General features: G+C 42.2%; 1 protein-coding gene across 4 annotated transcripts; it reads right to left on the bottom strand.

The window, feature by feature from the left end:
* Positions 1-1,979: 1,979 nt before the first annotated feature.
* Positions 1,980-24,078, bottom strand: LOC108886850 (FH2 domain-containing protein 1). Of its 4 annotated transcripts, none has more exons than XM_018681921.2 (15): positions 23,886-24,078; positions 14,393-14,490; positions 12,618-13,130; positions 12,104-12,274; positions 11,430-11,491; positions 9,708-9,810; positions 9,069-9,154; positions 8,601-8,701; positions 7,672-7,742; positions 7,217-7,324; positions 7,066-7,136; positions 6,446-6,563; positions 6,176-6,340; positions 5,922-6,017; positions 1,980-5,832 (listed from the first exon to the last, which is right to left on the bottom strand). In XM_018681921.2, exons 3-15 carry the CDS (start codon positions 12,936-12,938, stop codon positions 3,364-3,366), a joined length of 3,942 nt encoding a protein of 1,313 aa, XP_018537437.1. In that variant the 5' UTR covers positions 12,939-13,130; positions 14,393-14,490; positions 23,886-24,078; the 3' UTR covers positions 1,980-3,363. The 4 variants fall into 4 exon arrangements, with proteins under 4 accessions (XP_018537437.1, XP_018537434.1, XP_018537436.1 ...); XM_018681918.2 differs by having other exon boundaries at positions 14,398-14,490; XM_018681920.2 differs by having other exon boundaries at positions 14,402-14,490.
* Positions 24,079-25,182: the final 1,104 nt, after the last annotated feature.

The raw sequence follows: 25,182 nt of genomic DNA, 5'->3' as shown, positions 1-25,182 counted from the left end.
GTTTGGTTGAACTGACTCACCTTGCAGGGTGCTGACTGTTGGCTTAGAGACATGAACGGAGCATTCAAGTCTTTTATATCAGAAGTACAATACTGTTCATGTCACCGAGAAGCCAAATTCACGGTCGCTTTAATATTTCCGTGACCTTACTGTGCAGCAATTCAAACTGTATTGATAACACAATACTCTCTATACGGAACTCACATCACAGTTACATGGTTGTTTGTGTCTCTATGTCAGCCTTGTGACGGACTAGTGATTGATCCAGATTGGTCGTCTCGCCCAATATCAGCTGGGACTGGCTCGAGCCGGTGTTCCAGTTTAACTGGTGATATTTGTTTACCTTTTCGCTAGCTTTGCTCCAGGTGTTGCTAACATGTTCTCGGTCGCAGATTCGTCATTTTCATTTCCGTGTGCTTGTTAAGTGTGAGGAGTTGCATCCAAACATTAGATACAGTCTCTCTTTATCTCTACTCCCAGCAGAGACATTGTTCGCATCTTGACTGGGGACTTTGTCCAGCCCATCTACACATGTTCGCCGATAAACGTGAGACACTGCTTTACCGAAAGCTGCTACAAATATTTGTAGCATTGGACGTAAACACGATTCTGTCAAACGTAAAAGATATTCTGTGGTGGACACCGAATAGATGATTATCGCCATGTAGTCTCCTGAAATAAAGAGGCTAGCACTTGCACCACTGTAAAATGATAAAAACCAGCCTGGTTCCTTGTTGAGCTTTAGGGCTGTGTCCATTCTCAGAGGACTGAGCTGCTGCTCATCTAAAGGAACATCCACCACCTCCTCACGCCTGCCAACTTTAGCAAGAAAGAAGCTGAGGACACATGGAAACAAATACAGCGATGTGTTTATGTGAACCGAGGACAGATGAAAAGCACAGTCGCTTACTTTATACACATGAACGCCACATGTCCGCTGTGTTGTTATGGGTGAGCGATGGTCTCTCACGATCAGTCTGGTTAGGTTCGTGGGACCCGCTAAACATTTATTTGTTTGTTTGTTTGTTTATTGTGCAGCATGTTTGTTTGTTGTTGACTGCAGGTGATGTTGAAACGGATAGGCATTTTATCTGGTGATGTATATGTGTTTTTCGGCGAGGTCTTCAATATCTCCTCACACTTAACGACCGAGAACATGTTAGCAACACCTGGAGCAAAGCTAGCGAATCACCAGTTAAACTGGAACACCGGCAATAAATGCAGTTATTCCGACTCACTACAAAAGTATGAACTGCGCATCCTACAATCATCATCTTAGACTCATATCTACAAACAGAAAAGCAAACTTACCAGTCTCTGGACACACAAGCAAACACAACCAGCGGTGACCTGAGTCCTTTAAGTCTTAGATAAGTAAGTAAGCGGAGAGCTTAGCTACATGTTCACCGGAGAAACTCTAACGTAACTGGAGGTAGTTTTTCTCTGCTGCGATTCACTCGCGCATTTAGCAAAGATAGTGTACTGAGCCGAGACCACTATCATATTGTTATCGCAGGTGCTGTGTATGTGTGGGTGTGTTTTTTCCTTAAGGTGTGTTCTTTCCTTAAGGTGTGTTCTTTGACTGCTGCAAAAGGCACAAGGTGTGTACTGAGGCAGCTCCAGCTGAATAACTGAGGTGACATCAAGTGGGACAGCTTGCTGTTCCTTTTGCCTACACACCTGTATAGACCTGAGTCCTCAGTGCTGAGTCTGGACACATGGAGTCTGATTCGTCCTTCTCTGAGGACGTCTTTGTCAAACTGGACTCAAAACTGTTCATCCTGAGACCTCAACACCCTCATGGAGACGAAACAGGACTGAGACTTTCTGATCAAGGATCAGTTCACAGAGGAAAGAAACAGAGTCTAGAGAGCTGTGAGTTGTGGTGGTGAAGGTCCACTCCAGTAGTAGTATCAACACAACTAATTGCTGGCACTGGAAAAAATGGATGGATTTGGAAGTATTTAAAGACAGTTGAGTGATGGAGGAATAATACTTTATTAATTAGTTGACAGATTGTATACATATCAAATATTAACTACATACATAAATAGATACATGTACATATCGTCATATTAACAAACTTGGCACTGCAGACTTTTCTCATTGAGTCAGACACTGTTGGTTTGAATCAGAGACACTTTAAATGTCTCTTCGTCTTAACTGATCATTCTTTTCAAAACTACATGATTTTCAGTGATTTTATTTTAAATACAATAATAATTCTATAATTTCTACTTCAATCAGGCCAGATGTACAGAGATTCCTCAGTTTGGTTAGTGAAGTTAAAGGTGCAGAATCGAAGAGGAATTTAAGACATAAATTGAAGTCGTTTAATCTGGGGGGGTTACAGGAAACACCCAGCTGGGATTCAGTCACGTCATTTACCATCAACACTGAAGAAAAGACAGGGCATTTATTTTTTAAAATCTCATTACACATATGTTGATGCATGCATTTATTTCCTTTCCTTGTAAACTATGAATGTGGCAGGTCTCAGAAAATCTGGGGGGATCCATGTATGTAACGATTTATGGTTGGACCCTGGTTTAGCTGCTCGCAGGAGAAGTTATTTTTTATTGCTATATTCTGGGAACACAAAATAAGTATGAAAACTTTGTTGTTATGTCAGGAAAACTGCTACAGTACCACTAAGGCTGTTGGCTTCTAAGGCCTCAATTATACTCCCTTGTGGATGCGCACATAGACAGTGATGGATACTATATTTGTTCTTATTGTGCTACTGTCTAGTCCACTTTGAGTCCAGTTTAAGGAGTGCATGAGCAGTTGGTACCCTCATAGTGTGGTAGCCTGTAGTACAAACTCGGACCCAAGAGGACCCTTGTGTCCTTGCTAATGTGGAAAGTATAACTCTAGCTTAAATACTACAATGCTGAATGAAAAGCATGCATGGGACAAAGAAACCGCTGCATGATTAAGACCAGACTGCAGCACCTATTATGACTGACCGGCTTTAGCATGTTCCCAGCTGGGTAGTGCGTTAGCAGCCCTACGAGAAGGTGTTACACCAGCTAGGGACATTTTATTCTTAAGTTTCTAGAGTAAGTAGCTTTCAAAAAAGATGGATCCTTTCACAACCAGCAGGAGAGAAATTCAATTAAATTAAACTTCATATTGAACTAAGCCTTTCAGTCTCAGTGTCTGTGCTTCTCGTTGGAATGTAATCTCCTTCATTTCTCCACCTAAACTTGAGAATTTTGCTTGAGAATGCATCCTCTCTTCCTCTGTGAATAACCAGCCAATACTTCATATTGGAATGTATCCACTGGTTCCTCTTCTACCTCCTGTAAAGACAGAAGGAGCCCAGACTTCATGTTGGAGCGCAGCCTCAGATTTTTCCTGTTACCTCCAGCTCGGCCTTGTGGGCTTGACCGAGTCCCTAGAGTTAGCTGACTTGTCGGAAAAGCTGCCGCTGTCATTCTGCCGGTGGCCTTTAGGTGGAGTCAGTGAGTCATGGAGGGGCGAGTGAGGAGATGTCCTGATGCTCTGAGACCTCTTTAGCGGGGAGGAGGATGGGTTGAGGAGATCTTTAGATCTGGTGGTAGTGGTCGGGACTCTCAATGAGCCTGTTCGGGTGAAAGCAGAAGAGGTGCTGGTTGGTGTGACAGAGGAGGAGGTGGTGGTCTTCGTGGAGGATTTATGAGAAGAGTCTGAGCCAGTGTGGGGTGAATGAGGTGGAGCAAGGGTGGTGTGGGTCCGTCTGAAGGAAGAGGAGGCGGTGTTTCGGGCAAAACCTGGAAGTAGGGATGATGAAGGTGTTGTGGTTTTGTGCAAAGGTGTAGCAGGGGCACTGATACTGCCTCCTCCTCCTCCACCTCCCTCTGCAGCCTGAGTGAGAGCTCGCAGAGTGGAGCGACAAATCTTCTCTTCCTGCTGGGGTTTGGGTTTTGTTAAGGGTTTTCGGATGGACGGCATCCTTTGCAAGTCCCGGTTCTGCTCTTTGGCAGATGCCTGAGTATCTGATACTGCCTGGTCTTTCGGATCCTTGGGGTCTTGCATCTTGTTGATGCTGGACCGTCTGGAAGATGGAGCAGTGGAAGGCTTCTCTCCTCGTCGGTGGGAGGTGCTGTTGAGGTTGGAGATGGACAGACTGGTGAGCGCTGGAGTCTTGGAGGATCCCTGTTGGTGGCCAGGAGCCTTCTCAGGGTGGTTACCCTGGGAGGGAACGCCTCGGCTGGTTCGGGTAATGGGTACAACCCGCCTCATGCCCTGGTTCTCTGAGTTTGTGAGGGTGCGGACGGGTTTGTATTTGTTGGTGGTGGAGGTGGTTTTTGGGGTTGCATTAGGTTTCATCCCAGCGAGTCGAGTTTTTGAGGTAGGGGTGTTCTTGGTGGATGGTTTGGATGCCTCTCCATTGGTGGAGGGTGCTCCAGGGTTTTCATTGGTCTTTTGACAAGACGCAGCATTTTTTCTGTCCTTATCATCTGGTGATTGTTCTGGAATGGTCTCCACATCTTGTGTTTCATTGGTGGTACCCTCTGCTTCTTCTCCTTGATTGGCCAATTCCTTACCTTCCTCAGAGGCATCTGTGGTGAGAGCAGGCGCTTCATTGGCTGATGCAGGCTCTGCTGGGTGCCACCTGGGGGAAGAGCCTTGAAGTGACGGATCGTCACAGCGAGAGACAGGCACTGGTTGGCTGCTGATGGGTGCAGGCACTGGCTTCTCATTGGCTGGTTGAGGTTCTGAAGGTGTGTGATTGGCTGGGGAAGAGGACGCTTGCTGGTTTCCTCCCTGATTGTCATTTCGAACCTGATCCTTCTCAGTTTGTGCGTGTGCGTTGTCAGTTTGTGTGAGTTCGCTGGCTGCCTCGCACACACCTGTCACACACCACACAACCACCTTGTCCTCCTGTCCTTCATCTTTTTGTGACGGAGAACAGCTTGTTTCAGAAACCTGCACATCAGATATGTCTGTATTCCCAATCTGGGACATAGTCTGCACCTTCTGGGCTTGGGATTTGTCCACTCCTTCCTCCAAATCTGTGATTACTAGATCATCCTGGTGATGTCCACTAATGTGATGCCCTTTGTTATGACTGGTCAAGTTAGTGACCTTATCAAACACTTTAAGCTCAGGCACCAATGTGCATGTTTCTACAACCACAGACATGTTGCCTGTAGTGCTGGATTCGATCTTCTCATCACAGCGGGTGATTTGTCCACTGAAGTCCTGATCAGATTTGTTCATTCTAGTTGGTTCCCCTCTCAAACCAGATTGAGTTTGATGGCCAAGTCGATCTTTGCCGTTGTTGTTGTGGTCGGATTGCTGGTTTGAATCAGAGGTAGCTGTCACTGTAAATTTTTTTGTGGGATTAATGGCATCTACTGTTTGTGCAGCATCGCGGCTGAGGTACTTGGTGGTTGTATGGTGCGTGTTTGTGTTTTTTGGACTCCAAGAAGTCTTGGGAGGTGATGAGGGGATCTGTGGTGCCATCTCACCCGCTTGAGGCTGCTGGTTTTCGGGGAAGGTGAATGTTGTGACCTTTAGACTTTGGGGCAGAGTCTGAGGGGAGAGTCCTGGACTTCTAAGCCCAGGTTTAGGTGAGGTTGATCGGAAAGCTGTCTGGCCAACTTTGCGGTCAGGGGTCCCCATTTCTAGAAAAGTGCTCAGTTCACGCTCAGCAGCAAGAGATGGCGAGCTGGACGGAGAGTTCCGGGAACGTCGTAAACTCCCAGAGTGCCCCAGAAGGGGTGAGCGGGGATGAGACTTTGGGGTCAGGAGCTCCATCAGTAGCCCGGTGTCGTCATGTCGTGACATGGCAGCAGGCATGTCCGCCTCACTGCTGCAGCGCAACCTGAAGCCTCCACCCACCTACGACAGGATCACATAGTGAAAATTCATCACTAATCAAGCAGCATGTGCATATTTTTGTTTCAGTGTTTTAGAGTAGCTCCTCATACCTCCTCACCCCCTGCCCAGGAGTGCCTCTTCTGCTCCTCCAGATTCTGCAAGCGCCGGCGTCGGGCCGCTTCCTTAGCCTCCCTCTCCATGTTTTCCTTTAGGGAGACAGAAAGACATTTAATCAAACTGAGAGCGCAGATCACATCATTTATACTACAGAGTGATATTAATCACCATTACTGCACAGTAACTGTGTATGCTGAAGTTTGTTTAATTGTAAATGTGTGACTGAATGATGGTGTATTTGTGTTACCTTGACAGCATTAGTGAACCTAGAACAGAAGGTGTGAAAGATGCTGAAGCAGTCGTCCAGTCTGAACGTATCTCTGTCCTCACAGAAGAAATCAATGAGCTCGCTGCCTTCCTTCCTCAGCTGCTGCCGACTTCCACGCAGGGAACACAGAGACGAGGTTGCAGACTGAGAGAGACAAAAAAGACAAAACAAGAAAGACTGAACTGACTGTTTACATTAGTTGTTATTGATACTTTTGATGAGTTGATGTTGCATTCAGGTGTGTGTTACCTGCAGGAAACTGTCCAGTTGCTGCAGCAGCTCTGTGTCTCTCTGGACACTCTCCTCTACTGAGCGTGTGCGGGTCATCAGCCACTTCAGCTCAGCGTCCAATGTTTCCAAAGAGATCCTACCAAAAAAATTAGCATTAAAAAACAAGATATATGCAAAATATTCTTAACAAGATAGTGTTTCTATCCTCTTCTTGTATTTTTATTCACACAGCTGTTGCATTGTACTGTTGCACAATTGCCTAAAAGCTTCTTTTAAATACAAAAGGGCTTCTGTATTATTATGAACAGATTACCAAACAGACCAAAAGTAAACAGGCCTAGAGCAAAAGACTCTGTATGAAGTGACTGTTAATATTTCTTGATTTAAGTCATAGAGGTCAGATAAAGGAAACATAAACAACCTCAGACACACAAAATGAACCCCATGGGATGAAAAATGACCTTAAACAGACAAAAAATTACCTTAAAGAGACAAAAAATGACCATAAGGAGATGAACAATCATCATAAAGATATTTGTAGACACATCCGCTGTCACATTTGGAGGTAAATGTGCTGTAATGCTTAAAAACAGGCAGAGGGCGCTGTTGCAGAGCAAATGAATCTAAAGCTTTCTGACCTGGCTGCAGCCTGGACGTGACTAAGCTTCAGAGGAAACTCCAACAGCCTCTCGTCTTTTTTCTGGGCTTCCTGAAGGAGGGAGAAGAAATATTTTGATTTGTACAGTTCATTTTATGATCACCAATGTTTTTGGATTCACTTTTACTGACCAGAGCAACAAAGTGCAGCAGGTTCATGCCCGGTTTGTTGGCCTTGGTGTCAGCCAGAGACAGGAGGGAGGACAGCTTGAAGCCCACTGCGTTTCCTGCATAACCTCCCTGCAACACACACATACATTCAGAATAATATGTACATTTTTCTTGATATTTTTTATTTTTTTAAAAATTATAAAGAGCTTGTTCCATCTTCAAAAAACATGAACGGACTTTTACATGCTTGTTTTTGTCATTGCTGTTGTTTGTACTGTGTTACTGCTGGATACTGCCAGACACTGTTGAATAAGATTATTTTACTAACATTAAAGCTACTTAAAGGGAAATTAAAGAGAATTCCTGTATGTTAATGGGTTAACTGGACAGTCTGTAGCTTTATATACCATCCTCCATCCATCTTTCTCGGTTTGTTTGATGTCTAATTATTCATTTATGCTGTTTTCCCCACTCACAGCGTTGAGGATGTTTCCAGCCTGCAGCACCAGGTGGAGAACAGCATGGAGCTCCTCACAACACATTAACTCTGGGGGGGAGAAAAAAAAACAGAGAGAGAGGAAACGTCTTTATTTGGATCAACGAACAGACAAATACAGAAACATCACCTGCTGGAAATCATCATGTGAAAGATTAAAGAAGAGAGAGGAAGAGAGAGACATACACACATAAATAAAGTGGAAAACACACATAATAAAAAAAGATAACCAGGAGGTTTATAATGCTAAAATCCCTGTGTGCATCACAGAGTGTGAGTGTGTGTTGCGACACCGTCAGTGTTAACACATGTGGAGGGTTAGTTAACAATTCAGGCAGTTATCAAGTTCACACACACACACACACACACACCGCTAAAAATAGTCAAGGTGTTAGTTTGTATTGTGAGAAGGGATGGGAGTGTTTTACTGGAGGCTGTTTTACTGATGTTTCACTCTGCATGTATCACTTGAGCCGAAGACGGAGACAGAACATATTTACTTAAAGGACAAGTCTGGTGTTTTTCTGTTTCCTACTGTCAACAAATCCCATGAAAAGACAAAAAACAACATCACACCAGTGTTAAAACAGCAACATTTCATGAAGACATTAATCCATTTTCTTGCAGCAAAAGGGGACAAAGTAAAATATTTCAATTGTTTTGTGAACTTGCAAATTTGCATCGTTGAGGGAACAAAATGTGGGATCTGAGTCTAAATTATTATGTAGTAGATTTGGATACACAGACCAGTACCAGTACCAGTTATGGTCTTTTCATGGGATTTGTTGACAAAAAGAAAAATATAAAACATCATCAGACTTGACCTTTAATTTCCACAGTTGTTGAAACACGTGAACTTTGAGAGCTAAAAACAGTGGCACCATGCAGAGAGCAGAGTACTGACGTTACCTTTGGTGGCAGAACGAAGGATCCCAATGTCTGTTTTCATGGCTTCACACACTCCGGGAAACTCCTCCTTCAACAGCATGGACTCTATCCGGACTGTGTAACTAGAGATAGAGAGAGAAAATCAGCATTTTATACGAGCGCAAGCTTGCAAAGACACAAACTCATGAGAAAGTGTCAGGGAAGAGGAACAAAATACATGCTGTTGTTAGTCGCTGATGCTCCTCCAAATTAAGAGCACATTTAAGTTTCATGCTTCAGTCTTTTCATTCTTTCCACCATCTGCTGTTGACAGAAACTCCATTTAATCTGGAAGAAGATCGCTCCTCAATCTGCTTTGAAGTGATTATTCTTTATTTAGAATCGGTATTAGCTTCAACAAATTGGTTCTAGGGATCCATGTTAAAAGGAACAATTGGAAAGATCACATTAGAGGAAAGAAGCGGACTGATTTAAGATATGGCGTCTAACCTGGGGAGCTGAATCAGCAGGTAGATGAAGGAATCGGCCAATGAGAGCTTGGAGACGTCACCTCGGTACGACTTTAGTTTCTTTACCTGTAGGTGGGGAAACAGATGAAGATGCTGCCAACATGATAACATTAATGTTTATTTATTTGGATCCTCATTAGCTCCTCTTCCTGGGGTCCACGCCCTTAAAATACATTCATGTCCATTTGATCTCTCCTTATTGAAGTGATATTGCCAACAGAGTGGTGCAGGGATGGCGTATTTTTATAGTCCAACCTGGAAGTTAGTATCACCCTGGTTCTCACGACAGAAAGCCAACTGGATTTTTTCATTGGGTTTTTGATTTTTGCTGAAAATAAACAGTGACTGAGTTTGTGATAATCTTCACAAATGAACACCACTGTTCTGATGTTTGAAGCCTAAATACAATCTCCAGAAGTAAAAAGCCAACTACACCCATTGACTTTGGGACGAGGGAAGAGGAAGTGCTAACATGCTAATTTACTTCCTAGTTTTAGGACTCATTCCTGCAGCGCTCTATATAAGACTATGACAGATAATGCTCCAGTGGTTTTTGCTCTAATTCGATCTGATTGACTTGCTTGTTGAATGTGTGTTGATGTGTTGATGAGTTCGTCACCTCCTCTGTTTCTGGCAGCAGTTTCAGCAGCTCTCTTAGAGGCTCCACCCCATAGGGCTCACTGTTGCCATGGCGAATATCATCTACTATCATCTGATTGGACCTGAAGAGGAAGGTAGATTTTAGTTTACAACTGAAGTTCACTGCTGAACGTACAAGAAGGACAAACATATCAGACATGACATAAGGATAAATACTGGTGATTAAAAATAAAAGCCCAAGCAGTGAAGTAAACCTGTTTCTGCTTTAAACACACAGCAGCTGTGAGTCAATCTGCTCCCTCCCTCATGCCTGTATGTCTCTCATAGTGTTTGGTAAGCACTCAGTCTGAACATGGTGATGCTGTCAATACAAACCTCTGTAGGTTTAAAGATGCCATTTTGCTTCCCCATGTGCATTGGAATCCAGAGGGAATGTAAAACCACTGACTTTAGGAGTGTGAATGAAAGGAAATGACTGCATTTTGATTTGAAATATGGTAGTTCAGAGTGTGAAGATCACTGATGTTGGTGCAGCCATGTTGGTTTTGGTTTCTATTTAAATTGACAACTCAAAATTCTTGTGGCTATTTGTGGTCTTATAATGATTTGACATCTCTCTGTCTCTCTCTTGTCTCTTTCGTCATCCCTCCTGGCTCATTCAGAAACCCATCCACAGATGTGAACTTGTTCGTCTGACGTGACATGAAATAGGGCGTCCCTGTATGCATTCCTTAACAACACGCCAGCATCACCTCACCTGTTTACCCATAACACCTCGGGGATGAGGGCGGGGAACCACATCATGCGATCTCTCTCTCCGTCACACATGAGCAATGTTTAAGTGCTTCATGTATATCTGGTAATGATTTATCCACCAATTCTGTTTCCATTGCACTTAATCACATTCTCTTCTCATAAATACACCAACTTCTCTGATTTCGCCAACGTTTTTCTGAATTTCCTGCATTTCCGCTTTTTCTTTTATGCAACAATCTACTAAAAATTTTCAAAAGGACAATAAATTAACTAACTAACTTACTAACACAAACTGGTCCTTGTGGATAATTTGCCTGCACCAACACAGGCCCAGAATTCGACCAAGACCCACAAACCTCCAAACTTGTGTATCTCTGAGGCCTGCTCAAGCCAGTCCTGTGTTGAAGTCTGTTTCCTGTAATGCTGCCCCCTGTGGTCGGGTAAGTTCTGAGGTGAAGTAATAGATAGACACTGCAGATAAAACTAGTTGGGTTTAGGGTTAAGGATCATGTATTATTGTCTTATAAGTATATAATGGAGGAATTTCCGTCTGTCTGTCTTTTGATTTTATCAACAACTGCTCAACTGATTGGCATCAAACTTTGTGGGTGTATTGCTGAGGACCAAAGGAAGTGCAGTGTCAACTATGATTTTTTTTGGGTCAGCGGTTCTTGAGAAAGCTTCAGGCTTTTTTACATTACACGATGTTTGCTCAAACCAGTCTTGTGTTGAAGTTGGTTAGATACTGCAGAGGAAGCTAGCTGGGTTTAAGATTAAGGGTCATGTAAAACGTTCTGTTATTTTTAGTAACATTTTGTTTATTTTAGGTGGAGGTGATTTTATTAAATTCTGAAATATCTCATTTGTATATCACATCGGACAACATCTTCTCTCGCTCTGCTTGAGCTAACAGTGGAAAATCTCAGCAGAGGTGAAAAGTGTGTGAGTGTTTGTTTGCGGTCAGAGTCACAAAAGAGAGATTTACCTCTTGAACTGTTTGAGGAAAATCCCAATGTTCATCCCTCGCTTGGCATCCAGAATGGAGACCTGGGCGAGAGACATAGACACAGACAGAGAGAGAGAGAGAGAGAGAGAGAAAGAGACAGGTGTCAGGTTGAGGTCACAGCCCAGGTGGAAACTGTCCACACACACCTCACTACCTTCACACCTTCAACAAACAGCAGCACACACCACCCTGTATCACGCATATAAACATGTACACACACAGGTTGATTACAAATGGTCTAAGAGGCCCAGAGGTCGTGGGGCCCCTGGTCCAGGTCCTCTGCATGAAGAGACTGTAAATATTTCCTGTTTAAAAGTCTCAGAGCTCAGTTAAAAGATTTTAAATTACCACAGAGACACATAACGACCACAAAGATACACCAAAACAACCACAACAAGACAGGAAATATCTACAAAAACACATAAAATGACCACATAGATAAACAAAATATCTACAAGGAGACACAAAATATCAACAGAAACACAAAATAACAACAAGAAAGAAGACAGAAAGTGACCACAAAGATGCAACGACCAGAAAGGGACAGAAATTGAACAGAACCCAAAATGACAACAGACACAAAATATCTACAGGTGTTAAACAAACAAACAAAGAGATACAACCTACAAACACACAGACACACACTCACACACCTCCTCTTTGGTTTCTCTAAATGAGCTCCTGATCCTCTCTCCTCTGGTGGGCGGGGCCTTGGGGTTTGATTGACAGTCGTTCTGACCAAACAGTTCCTCAATGGTCTGGACGTCGATCTGGTACTGCTGCTGCACTCGGCCCTGAGTCCACAGGTTGGCCCGCCCCTTTACCTGTGACACACACACACACACACACACACACACACACACACACACAGGTCACAAGCACCGTAATTTCTGGACTATTGAGCTGCACCTGACTATAAGCCGCACCCGCTAAATATATAAAGAAAAAAAAAGTGCATATACAAGCCACACTTGTCTATAAACCGCAGGTGTCTAAATGTTTTTGCAGCATGAAGCTCGTTAGCCCGTAAAAATCTATAAATTATCTGCATCATTGTTTAAGTTTCAAAGCGTGTGAAGTAGCGGCTTATAGTTCGGGAATTACGGTATACACAATGCTTTGTTTTAAGAAATTTGTAAATCTATTACGGTCGAGCTGTGACTTTACCTGCTCCTCTGGTATCGTTTTCCAGAAGAAACTCCTCACCCTCTTCTTCTTACTCAGACCTCCTCCTGTGGGGTCTCCCAGTCCTGGAACCATGGGCAGTATAGGAGGAGGAGGAGGAGGAGGAGGAGGAGGAAGAGGTGGCGGAGGAGGAGGAGGGGGAGCAGTGGCAGGGGGAGGCGGTTTCGTCCGGTTGCCTTCAATATCAGAAAATCTTAGTGGAGGAGAAGGAGGAGAAGTCGGCACGGCGACGGCCACGTCCTCCTCTCGGAGGGCGAAACCCTGCCTCTCATTGGCCGGGGAAACGCTGCCCATCACGTGCATTCCCACGGCTGATTGGACGGCAGCAGACAGGGGAGGTTTGGTGGTGAGCAGGTTGGTCACCGAGGGGATGGGTGACCATGATGAAGGGGGTAGTGATGATGATGAAGACGTGTCATCGCTTTAGAATGATCTGAGGTTGTTGAAGGGTCAAAGGTCAAATCCAGAGGTTAGGGCATGATGGTAACCAGAGACCTGGAGAGAAATGAAAACTAAGTGAGAAACACTTTTGTAAACTCTTGTCTAAAAAGCCACTTGTAACTTCCTTAAAAAATTCAAATTATAAATGGAGGAATTTCTGTCTGTCTGTCTTGCGATTTTCTCGACAACCAATAATCTGATCAGCTTCAAACTTTGCAGGTGTTTTGTGGAGGACAAAAGAAAGAGCAGTGCCAACTGTGAAGCTTTTTGGATGAATGAGTCTCAAGAAACCTTCAGACTTTGGTTTTCTATGCGTTATCTGACATGAAGAAAAGGGCGGAACTACTCTACGAGGGTAGCAAAGCACCCAGACTATTTACAGAATGCACATGGCAAGCCCCTACTGACGGCAGAATGATTTGACATTTTGGGAAATACGCTGATTAATTTTCTGGCCAAGAGTTTGTTGAGAAGCTCGATACCAGTCTTGAGTCTGTTCAGTACTTTCAAAGCTGCAGCCAGCGGCTTATTTATTAAGATATAACATTTAATTACAGATTATGTTGATCATCTGAGGAGAAGAATCAGAGGAGAAGCTGTAAAAGTTAAATACACACCGAGATTCCTGCAGAGACGAATGAGTTGGAAAAATCCGACTCACACTGACATTCATCTGTTTTAGTCACAGTGGTGAGTGTGTGTGTTAAATGTGTGTGTCACTTTCAGAAACGTCTTGTAATTAATTGAAAGTTAATTGAACATTAATAAACATTATGTAACATTAAACATTTGTCTTTTGTATCGTGTTGACTCTCGCTGAAACCTGATGTGTTTGTTTTCTCTGAGCGATCAAACAGCTCCAGTTGTTGCGGTTCTTTCTTCATTGTCCTCCTCGTGCACACACACACACACACACACACACACACACTTCACTCAGACCTCCTCTTCAAACATCACCAGTCTCACCTGGATGTAAAACCACCTGCTGTTCAAAGGTGTTTCTATTGTGTGAACTGTACGAGCAGAACTCAGTGTTCAGGGCTGATCTGTTGTTCCTGGGGTAAATAACCGAGCTTGTCTCTTCTCGTTAGCGAGTCCTGATAAAAAAAACCTGATGTCGCACTAACAAGACGAAAGCATCCAGCAGGTGGGACAGCGTCTTTTTAAAGGTTAATTGCAAACAAACAAGGTTTATTGTTCTCTGGAGCGTCGCCTCTTATCCTAGGTTTTGAGGCAAAAACACAAACTGACGACTTTGCCATCAGCCTCAGCTGAACTTTATGTTTAATAGTAATTAGAGGAGAACAGGATACAACTTTACCGACCATCAGACAGTGTTGTTGTACTCGAGTGCGACTCGACTTGGACTTGAGCATCGACTGCACTCAGACTCAGACGTTTGAGAAACTGGTATCTGCGAATATTAAGCATTTTTGCTTTATTAAAACAATTAATTGATCTGTTCTTGATTAATTTCCTGTGAATCCACTCATGTATTTCTACTACTGTTTCTATCTGCTTCATAATGTTTCAGCCCATTAATGTGTCATTTGTTACACTTGTTGTGATGCTGTTTCTACTCGCTCTTAAGCTGTTTTACTGCAATGTTTCTACTTTTAACTGTGCTTCTGTTTCGTTTACTCCACTCTTTACAGGAAAAACACTCATAACAGGAAGTCACTATGGTTCACATAGCTTTTGGACTAAATTCCTGCTCTGCTAAATTATTTAACACAGACACAAACACACACACTAGGACACACAAATACAGGCTGAGTCCCCCGTGTGAAGTTCTGGATACATGTCGACAAAGATATACACTTCCTGCTGATGAATTAAAGATGTGTGTGTGTGTGAATGTGTGTTACATAACTTAATCTCACATCTCTGTTTGATCGCCCGATTTCTTCCGTCAAGCTACCAACTTAATCGTGTTAACAACCCGGGATGCCCTGTGTGTGTGTGTGTGTGTGTGTGTTACTGCTGCACCATGTTTTAGTCCATCCTTTATTTATTTATTTGGAGGAAAGAATGTTATACTCCATTTAAAAGAGTAGTAATTTTAATGCTGCCTTGCTCATGGGCAAAAGCAACTGATGGCTCAAACGAGACTGAACACACCTTTTAAATCTCTTGGGTCTCTTGGGATAATAAACGACAATCTTTTAAAGATTGATACTTTTAATTTTAGTGTGTTTGCTTTTAAAATGTTTTCTGAATACCTACCTCTTGGGCCAGTTGTAATTTACAATACAAATTATGGCAGAAACCAGTGGGAAGCAGCTAATAACACTTTCTGTATTTCCATTAAAATAAGTATCACTTAGACATTTGTGTTTGGTGGTTTTGTTGAGTCGATTTAACCAGCCCATGTTCATGTTTAATTAAATACCTGAACTGATTTGATTTGATACGTTTTCAGAAAAATTAGATAACATGTAAAATTTGAAGAATTTTCAATGGAGTTTGGTGAATTGTTCTCTTTCGCACAGAGACAGAGCGCAGTGACAGTGAGAGGTATGTGTGTGTCCTTCCATGCGCTACCGTGGCAACCGGTCAGAGGGCTTCTGATCGTCGTGGTAACAGAGCGGGTTACAAACAATGAAAGTTTGTTTACTTGGCAGACAACAAAATCGGGGTCAGTGTGTGTGTGTGTGTGTGTGTGTGTTAGACTATTAATATTAAACAGTCACTTTCTCCTCATTCATCTCTCTCCCTCTCTGTTGTTTGCCGTCTCATCCCTCCATCCTCTCATCAACACAAGGCTTAGATCACTCTCTCTCTCTTTTATGAACTCGAGTGACAGTGACATCATCCAATCACGCGACTTGGAGGGTAAAAATAGACCGGGTCTAAGCTGATGACCCGGTTCACACAAAGAGCTCTGATTGGATAATGAGGTTGATAAGGAGTGTAACTACAACATGACAACAAAAAGACACAATATGACCAAGAAAACAGCCAAAGAAACTTATAACAATCAGATGTAAAACTACCACAAACAAATAGACACAAAATGGCCGACATTAAGACTGACATTCTGATGTTCAGCATGTTAATCATGTTGGTGTAGCATGTTAGCATGCTAATAATTACTAATTGGAATAAACACACCATCAGTTGAACCTAAAGAAACTTAAGTACAAGATACACAAAATGCCGACAGAGTCGCTACATGACTACAATGGAAACAAATACGACCAAAAATAATACGCGAACTGCAAAGAAATGTAAAACAGCCACAAAGAGACAAATACTGACCACTATCAGATGGAAAACCACCACAAAAAATGCAACTACAATAGACACAAAATGGCGATAAAGACTTACACGTCTGCTGTTTAGCATGTTAACCATGTTAGCATGCTAATATTTGCTAACTAGCAATAAACACCAAGTACAGCTGAGGCTAGTGGGAACACTAGACTAGAGGAGAAGTTGGGATCATTAAAATGATTAATTAGTGCTGCAACTAGTTGATTAATCGTTGGATGACAGTGAAAAATACCCATCAGATTTTCAGGTGACTTCATTAAATGTTCTGTTTTGTCCAGGCAATAGATTTATTAAAATGTAAGACAAGGAAAAGCAGCAAATTCTTGAATCTAAGAACAAGAAATTATCAAATATTTGGTATTTTTGCTCGAAAAATGACTTCAGTGGTTAACTGATCATCAGTTGATGATTAATTTTCTTTCCATTAAGTAATCAGTTAATCAGCTAATCATTATGTTATCCTCTGGGGACCGTGAACGTTACCCAGAACTAAACCTCCAGATGCTGTCACAGCTTTCAACTGGCATCAGCACACAGGATGGTGATGTGGCTCAGCTTCAAGTGCATGCTGGGAAATCTGCTGTGTTTCCCTGGGCTGCTGAGCCACTGAAACCGACCACCACACACTTTGTTTAGCTGTCGACCCAATTATGATCCCTCCATACATCCATCTCTTTGCCTTTGCTCCACATTCCCACAATGTCGGCCCTGACCTCAATACTGAGAGAGAGAAAAGACCACAGCTCATGAAAGACGATGAAAAAATAGACAGAGTGAATGAGTAACTGATAGTGACAGTGCATGAAAAATCCCTCCTCCTCCTATTTTGTCCTCCTCTAATGATTTTCCTGACAAACTGTCTGTTAAGTGGCCGCCTGACACACACCAGAGTTCAGATAATAGAGTGAAAGACTGTCAGCTGTGAGTCTCAATTATGGAGGAACATTAGAGAACATCCTGTTAATGTTGAATGATGAGCAGAGAGCTGGTTGAACAGGATCGTTGTGGTTTGTCTGTGGATTTTTTCAACCACAATTTGTTCTCAGAGCACAGGATGAAATTAACAACCATGCAGGCAGGTAAAAATTAACTGCACAGGTTACACTGTCAGTGATACTCTGGACAAAATCTTTTTTGTATCAAAAACTCCTGAGGTACTGACTTGAAACGTGGCTGATGTACGTGAATCATTCAAGGAATATTGTACTTATTTACCTTGCAGATTAAAGCTTCTAAAATACAACATATTGTTGAATATAACTGTTGGTTTTAAGAGTATTCAGGTCCTTTACATAAGTAAAAGTACCACACACTAACAGATGGAGGCAGCTCCTGTGTTCTGCTCAGCAAAATCACTGTTTTTGTCAATGGAGTCTGGTAGTGACAGCCTTTACGTCGTGGAAATATCACAGTGAAATGCAAATTGTTTTTGGCTGATAAGTGTTTGTCGGCTGCGAGGAACTCTACTTCAAATTTGAAGAAGCAGCTGCGAGCTAAGCTAATAGGTGCCGGTGCTACAGCTCAGAAACAGCAACTGTTATTTTTTAGTTCGGCTAAAACTGTCACTCCGGTGGTAATGCAAAAGCAAAAGTTACTTTTCTTGGTAGATAACTAATATAATGAGTTACTTTTAAAAGTAACGTTACCCAACACTGCCCACCAGATACCAGCATGTTAGTGTGACAGGTACAAGGATAAGTGTCCTTATCCTTCAGTGAAATCCAATTACATTGTAATGTTGTACCTGGATGCTGTGCCATGATCTCAGCACAGGGGGAAGCCAACACGACCTTCACTTAAAGAGTACATTAAAACTTACACACTCACTCGTTCACACACACACACACACACACACACACACACACAAAAGTCACAGCAAACCTGTTTGAGAAATAATGCAACTACAAATATTTACTCTGCGTATTCATGTGACCTGTGATCTGCCTCACACACACACTCACAATACAAACCTTTCACTAAACAAACAACATTACCTCACATTCAAACCCACTCTGAGAGCCGATGATGACTAATCCACCGCCACCCGCAGTGACTCATGCTGGGTAACTTATCATTTAACTACAGAGCATTACTGAAACATGTCAGTCAGAGGTTTTTCCAACTTTCTCCACATCGCAAACTATATGTAGCCTGCTGCTAAATATTTTCCAGTCAACACCAGTACATCATGTTAGTGTGCCCTGCACTCTGTGGTATGAACAGTGGTGCAACACTCAAATACACGCAATACTTGATTCATTTAGAGGTCCACACCCGGTTAGATACCACAGGAAAATAACACTCGGACATCCCTCGACCACATATCACAACAAAATAACATAATTAAGAGAGACAGTCAAACCGTAAATGATGGAAAACAATGTAGAAAACATGTTCTACATGCATTAATGTGAGGAGTCTCCTCGTCACTCCACAGTGATCTGATGTTTTCATCTCTGCACTAGATGTTTAAAGACTGGTTTATACTTCTGAGAAGGATCAACGAGGGTCGAGTTTGTCCAGCCATTGAAAGACATGTATAGGACAACCAAGCAGACCAATCCCAGTTGTTGTGGTCTGTGTTATGTGTAGCTACATTTCTAGGAAGATGCAGATCAGGCAATGTTGTACCTACAACGTGTCTGTGTAGGGTCTCGGTCATCCAGGTCATGGTAGTCTTAGCACTACAGTCGAAGGCAACTGGACTTCTTTTAGGTTCCTTGAAGACGTTTCATCCTCTCATCCGAAAGGCTTCTTCAGTTCTGAAGATAAGGTGAGAGATGAGTTCTAGACATGAAACGTCCTCAAGGAACCTAAAAGAAGTCCAGTTGTCTTCGACTCTGGCACTAAAGAAATTGGCCTTAAGTCACATGGGTATGAACAGAGGGATATGATAGAAAACTGTCTTTGGGTTTGGGAAGATGTCACCTTTTAGGAGAATTTTTCTCTAGTTACTGTCATTTCATAGACAAAATGTTTAGTCTATAAACCAGCAAATTAACTGATGGATACCTGCCACTGAGTCAAAAATTTTCCACACTTACGATGTGACTTTTCCTGCCCGTTCATCTAGAATAACTGCCACCTGTAGGAGTTTTCAGATGAGTCAGCAGTCGACAGGTGTGTCTCGGACGCAGAGGAAGGTATTAATGTGGATTGCAGTCAATGAAGGTGAAAGAGCTGCTGATGGACGCTTACAAGACAGAAATATCTCCAGAAACTGACTGGAAACAGTGATATCCTGCACAAAGCTGTTAACCCAAAGGAAATTTCTAGTATATGTGACCTGTAGCAAACACCACTATGATCCTTTAACTCACTGCTGCCAGCACTGTCCGTCATGTTAATGCTTTTTCCAAAATGCTGCCGTTGTCATTTCGGGGCTGAAGTTTCTCCAGTGACTCGGCGGAAAAAACACAGCGTCTGGCATTTTAATATGAAACTAATATGAAAGTTCTGGATCCAAAGATGGTGAGACGGGACAAAATAAGTGCCGGTTTGCTGCACATTCTGCTGAAGGAAAGAGGACGAAGGAGACACCCAGACCACTCATTTCTAATCCCCTGGTGGTTGACACTGAGGTTGGGTTCAGATAGTTTCCAGCCTGAGCTGCACAGATCCTCCATCACGGTGACGTCTGACCACTTTCTGCCAATACAGCTTGAGCTCCTGCAGGTGATACTCGTATATAATATTATTTCCAAGTCTGCAGAGGAAAGAGGTCACAGACTGAAACAGCAAATAGAGAAAAGAAACTGTGACCAATTATTACTATAATATCACTTACACCTTGTCAGTGCAGAAAGGTCTGATTAACACCCTGACAGCGTCGTGGCGAAGCTGCTGCTGTTGGAGCTCTGAAGGCTGAAGAGAGGAAATTGCTCCAGACAGCAACATGTGAGTCACAGCAGGCTTTAAGGTCTTTTTTTATTTTCCTCTCTCTTGTGAGTTCTTTAGGTTTACAGGCTGGGGCTGGTTGTTGCTCAGCAGTCTGACAGATTAGCTCCCACACTTTCTCCAGCAGTGACAGATCTCCTAACGCCTCAGTTTGAGGATTACAGCTGCAGGTCAGCAGACCGCACTGAAAATATGAGCTCAGACTAGAGAGAGAGAAAGAGAGGATGTAGAGCTGAAAACTGGATACGACTCCAGAAATCCTGCTGAAGCTATTCAGAGACAATCCAGAAAGATCCAAAGACAGCACCAGAGGTAGAAGAAGCTAGAACGCTGAGTTAAGAAACAAAGTGAGGATGTGTCCCAGAAATAATCCAGAACCACTGCAGGAACCACCTTAATAAATAATGGACGCATTCTTGAAATTAATCCAAAACCATTCATGGATTCTTTACTAAATTACTTTTACTAAATTCAGAAAACCTTTTCAAGAATCATCAAAAAATCATCCAAGAATCGACCCAAACATCAACTATAAATATCCAAACGAATCATTCAAGAATCAATCTAAAAATCACAAATACCCATGAATCTACCCAGAAAAAAATATATATATCCAAGAAATCATCCAAGAATTTAACCAGAAATCACAAAGAAATATCCAATAAACCATCCAAGCAGTTATTAGCAACAATCTAAGAAGTAAAAAATCTGACCAAAGACTGTGCAGAACCACAGGTGCAGGAAACAGCCGACCAGACACAAACTCTCTCTCAGTCGCCCTGGAAACCTCAGTAAAAGTCCCTGAGGAGGAGAAGGCCTCTGTCTTATTTACCAGACAAACAACAGTAAACACACGTGTATGTGTGTGGGTTGTGGGGGTGATGGAGGTGATGGAGGGGCGTTGAGCAGTGGGGATGTGGAAAGCGAGGACCCCCCACATTGATGTGGCTCAGAAAAGCATCTGAACTGCTTTTTAAACAACATTAGCATGAAAAACACATCGGTTCTGGCTTCGGTTTTGGACTCTATTGTGCCAAAAAAGTGTTAAAAAGTAAAAAAAATCTGCTTTAAATCTCTTTCATTGCTCTACTGAGTGACTGACGGGTCTTTTCTCCAGCAGAGGAAGTGAGAGAGATTAAGTTTACTGCTGCATTTTACAGTCAGGGAGGTGTCAGACAAAGCAAACGCCTGGCGGAGCATCGTTCGTCTCTGGGGTTACCATGGAGATAGAAAGCGAAAGACAGATGGACGGTCACAAACACTGTCCTGTATCCAGAATGTCATCTTCACTGGGGTCGGGGTGGAACACTGAAGCCACTGAGGCTGCACCGTGGCCTGGACAGGGATTAATACTGTGGTGGTAAAAATTATCCTCTCTCACGTCAGTTTCTTACAAATAAATTAAAGTTTGAGGATGGTTATTGTTTAATTTAGCAACTAAAACAATTAGCTTTGGTGAGCTAATTGTTTTTGTCCATCCCAGTGGACGACCAGCAAGGAAATCAACCCAGGACACATAATTCAGTGTTTCTTCCTCACTGAATCTTTCCCTGCTCACGTTTTGTACAAAGACTTCGTCATATGCTCCTTTAATTAAAAGCAGCTGCGTTGCTTTCCACCTGAGAACGAGATGTAAAATGACTCACAGCAAGTCGATCAAAAAAGTGAGAAAATCTGAGTGCAATTCTGTTGAAATTATCACAAAAATATAACACAGTTTTGTCTGACATTAAGCTGCAGGATTGTTCATGGTTTACCTTCCAGACTTTCATTTCTAATTCACCTTTACAGCACATACATACGGTGCCATTTTTGACAAAATAAAAGCAGCTTGGTGGATTTCAGTTTGGCTGAATAAACCAGAAGACCAGGTTGATTCAGGAGAGGTGAAAGATCAGGCTGCACATGAGGTATGTGAACGCCTCTAAGCAGCACAGGATTAAATTAGCAGATTTCTGAATGGAGTCTGGTATGATGATATCTCTCTCATCCTTAAGCAAAGAGTGAGTGAGCTTATATTAGAGGAGCTGCTGTGTAAACTAAAAGTTGAAAGTTCAGTCTTCAAGCAGCTGATCTGCCCTTTTTGAAGTGCCCTCGAGCAACACACACCCACGAATTGAAGCATCGGGTTACGGTTAAATTTAAGGTCATTTAATGGTTGTAATGTGTGAATGTGACCTCAGTGAAAAAATATCAAGTTACAAAAAACCCCCTGTGATGATTAAACACAGTTTTTCTGTGACCTGTATCAGGTGAGTTCTTTATGTTGGTGGTAAACATAGAAAAACATACATTTTCTCTGAACAGATTCTGTCAAATGTGATTGTGTACGTAGTTAATCATAAATAGAAAGCAGCTCACATACAGTCGTGTTAGAGCTCAGAGGAGTAACATGCAGATCAGTGCTGAAATTACTGAATTAACTGATTAGTAGATTGACGGAAAATGAATATTTATAACTGACTAACCCTTTTAGTCATTTTTCAGTAAAAATCTGTTCGTTATAAACTGAATGTAGTTGGTTTTATAGTTGGTACTCGACTGTAAATTTAATATTTTTGGCTCTCGAGAGGCTATTTTTGGTATCTCTTCTTTAAAAATGACTTAAATGATTACTTGGTTATTAAAATAGTTAAAATAAAACCGAATATCTTTGGGTTTTGGACACGGTTGATCAGATAAAATATCTGAAAGGCTCTGGGAACTTCTCACTATGCACATACCAAACAATTAATAAATTAATCAAGAAAATAATCAATAATAAAAATAACAGTTAGCTCCAGCCCCATACATCACTACAAGTCACTGCACTGTGGTGACACGACAGTGAGAAAGTACCAATCAACACCACAAGAAACATTAGAAAAGGAGATAAAGAACTTTACAGTGATTTTAAATCACTATAAGAAGCAGGACAGATACTGTAGATAACTACAGGAAGATTTTTTAAACACTACAGAAGATTAAACACCATAAACTCAGTAAACAAACCCTCTGCTGAAGATAATTCCCTCTATAATAAATGTGACATCCAACACAAAGTTACTGTAAAAATAACCTAAGAATATTATGATATATAAATACCACAAACACTCTGGATAAAATTAGTATAGCTTCATATAGACCTGTACAGATGAACAAACATTGGTTTATCCAGCAGAAATGGACCAACAGACCTACAAAGATCATAAAGCCAATATAAATAAACTCCCCGTTGAGTAAACTACATCAAAAACAACCTGGATGAATATTCTAGAAATATTACTGCATCATCATAAGAGATTAAATTATCTGTAAGTGTCATCAGACCGCGCACTAATGAGGTCTGAACGATTATCACAGGAATAAATAAAAATACCACACATTTAAATTAGTATAAATATCACATACACTGCCCACAATATAAATCACAATAGGAATATCATAGGGATGTTATAGAGGGTGGCTGTAGGTTTACTCCACAAAGCTGTTGAAATATGAATTGAGTCTGGTTGGTGTGAAGCGCCACCGTATTAAACAGCCTGTTAGGGCTGCAGACCCAATCCTCATCAGCGCTGAAGTGAGCTGTGCCGTCGCACTGAAATAAAATGAGGTAAAACACGAGTGCGTGTGGTGGTGTTTCCATAAAAAACTTACCGGAGTGATCGGCTTCAGCGGCGCGGATGTTCCTGCGCAGAACTCCCGTTTAAAAATGACGAGATTAACAGGAAAACAAGATTGACTGATCCTGTTTGACTCCGGCTCGCATCCACAGGCAGCGCGCGCTGTGTAACAGACCGACACACTGACACCGGCTGAGGGCGCGTGCTAGTGCGTGCTTGCAGGAAAGAGAGAGACAGAGAGAGGTGGGGACCCCGGTCCGCCTGCGCATGCGTGATCACTCAGGTGGAAGGGAAAGTACATTACTTTCCCCCGTACACGCCCACCTGCTGGGACACACACACACACACACCACACACACGCACTCACAGTAAATTAATAATACATTTAAGACTTGAGTCAGACTGAGGTGTAAAATTAACAAACATCCAGTGTGTGTGTCTTCTTGTTTTACTCTATTGTGGGGACTCAACATCTTTATGGGGACACACAGCAGGTCCCCACAATGTAAAGAATTAAATTCTAGGACGAAGACTTGGTTTGGGGTTATGGTAAGGGTCTGGCCAGGTAGTGGGTATGGTTGGGGTTATGGTTAGTTTCTAGGAAATTAATGTAAGTCAGTGTAATGTCCTCTACAGTGATGACTTGTGTGTGTGGTTGTGTGTGTGTGTTTGGCCTTGATAAGCTCTCCCAGCCCCACCCTTGGCAAAAAACCGGCCAGGCTTCCCTCCTCACACACAGTCATGATTATCGTTTCATGTGTCAGCAGTTTTTTCGTCTGCTTGTTGAAAGAAAAAAAAAACATAACGGAAAATATTCCATCATCAGTAAACAAATAAATATCAATAAAACAGATCAGATCGATACAAAAAGAGGTTAGAACCATGCTTATAAAGCACAGGGATGACCTGAGCTAAATGCTAATTCACAGTGACAGTGCTAAAGTGCTAATGTTTAGCAGGTGGAACGTTTACCGTGTTCGCCTTCTTGGTTTAGAGTGTAAATATTGCTCAAATTAAAATTTGACCTGGTGGTGGCTTTAGAGGAAAAGAGAATCCTAATCAGTGACTAGGACTCATCATCTGGGGACCACGATTATTCAGACCAAATTTCATGGTAATCTACGAATCTGATAGTTGAGATATTTCTGATAACAAAATCAACTTCAACTTAGTCTCAGTTAGTCCTTTGACCTTTAACACGGTTCTTCCTTGTAGCCTATACTAAAAAATTATACAGTCCAGACAACATCAACACTTGATCTATTTTCTGCCCAAAGATGAACCACTTAAAAAAAAGTCCAGAACCACAAGGGAGCATCTTTGTTGTGAGA

This window comes from Lates calcarifer, unplaced genomic scaffold (assembly GCF_001640805.2).
Source record: "Lates calcarifer isolate ASB-BC8 unplaced genomic scaffold, TLL_Latcal_v3 _unitig_1152_quiver_589, whole genome shotgun sequence".
NCBI classification, from domain to species: domain Eukaryota; kingdom Metazoa; phylum Chordata; class Actinopteri; family Centropomidae; genus Lates; species Lates calcarifer.
This window is presented reverse-complemented; position numbering and strand designations above follow the sequence as displayed.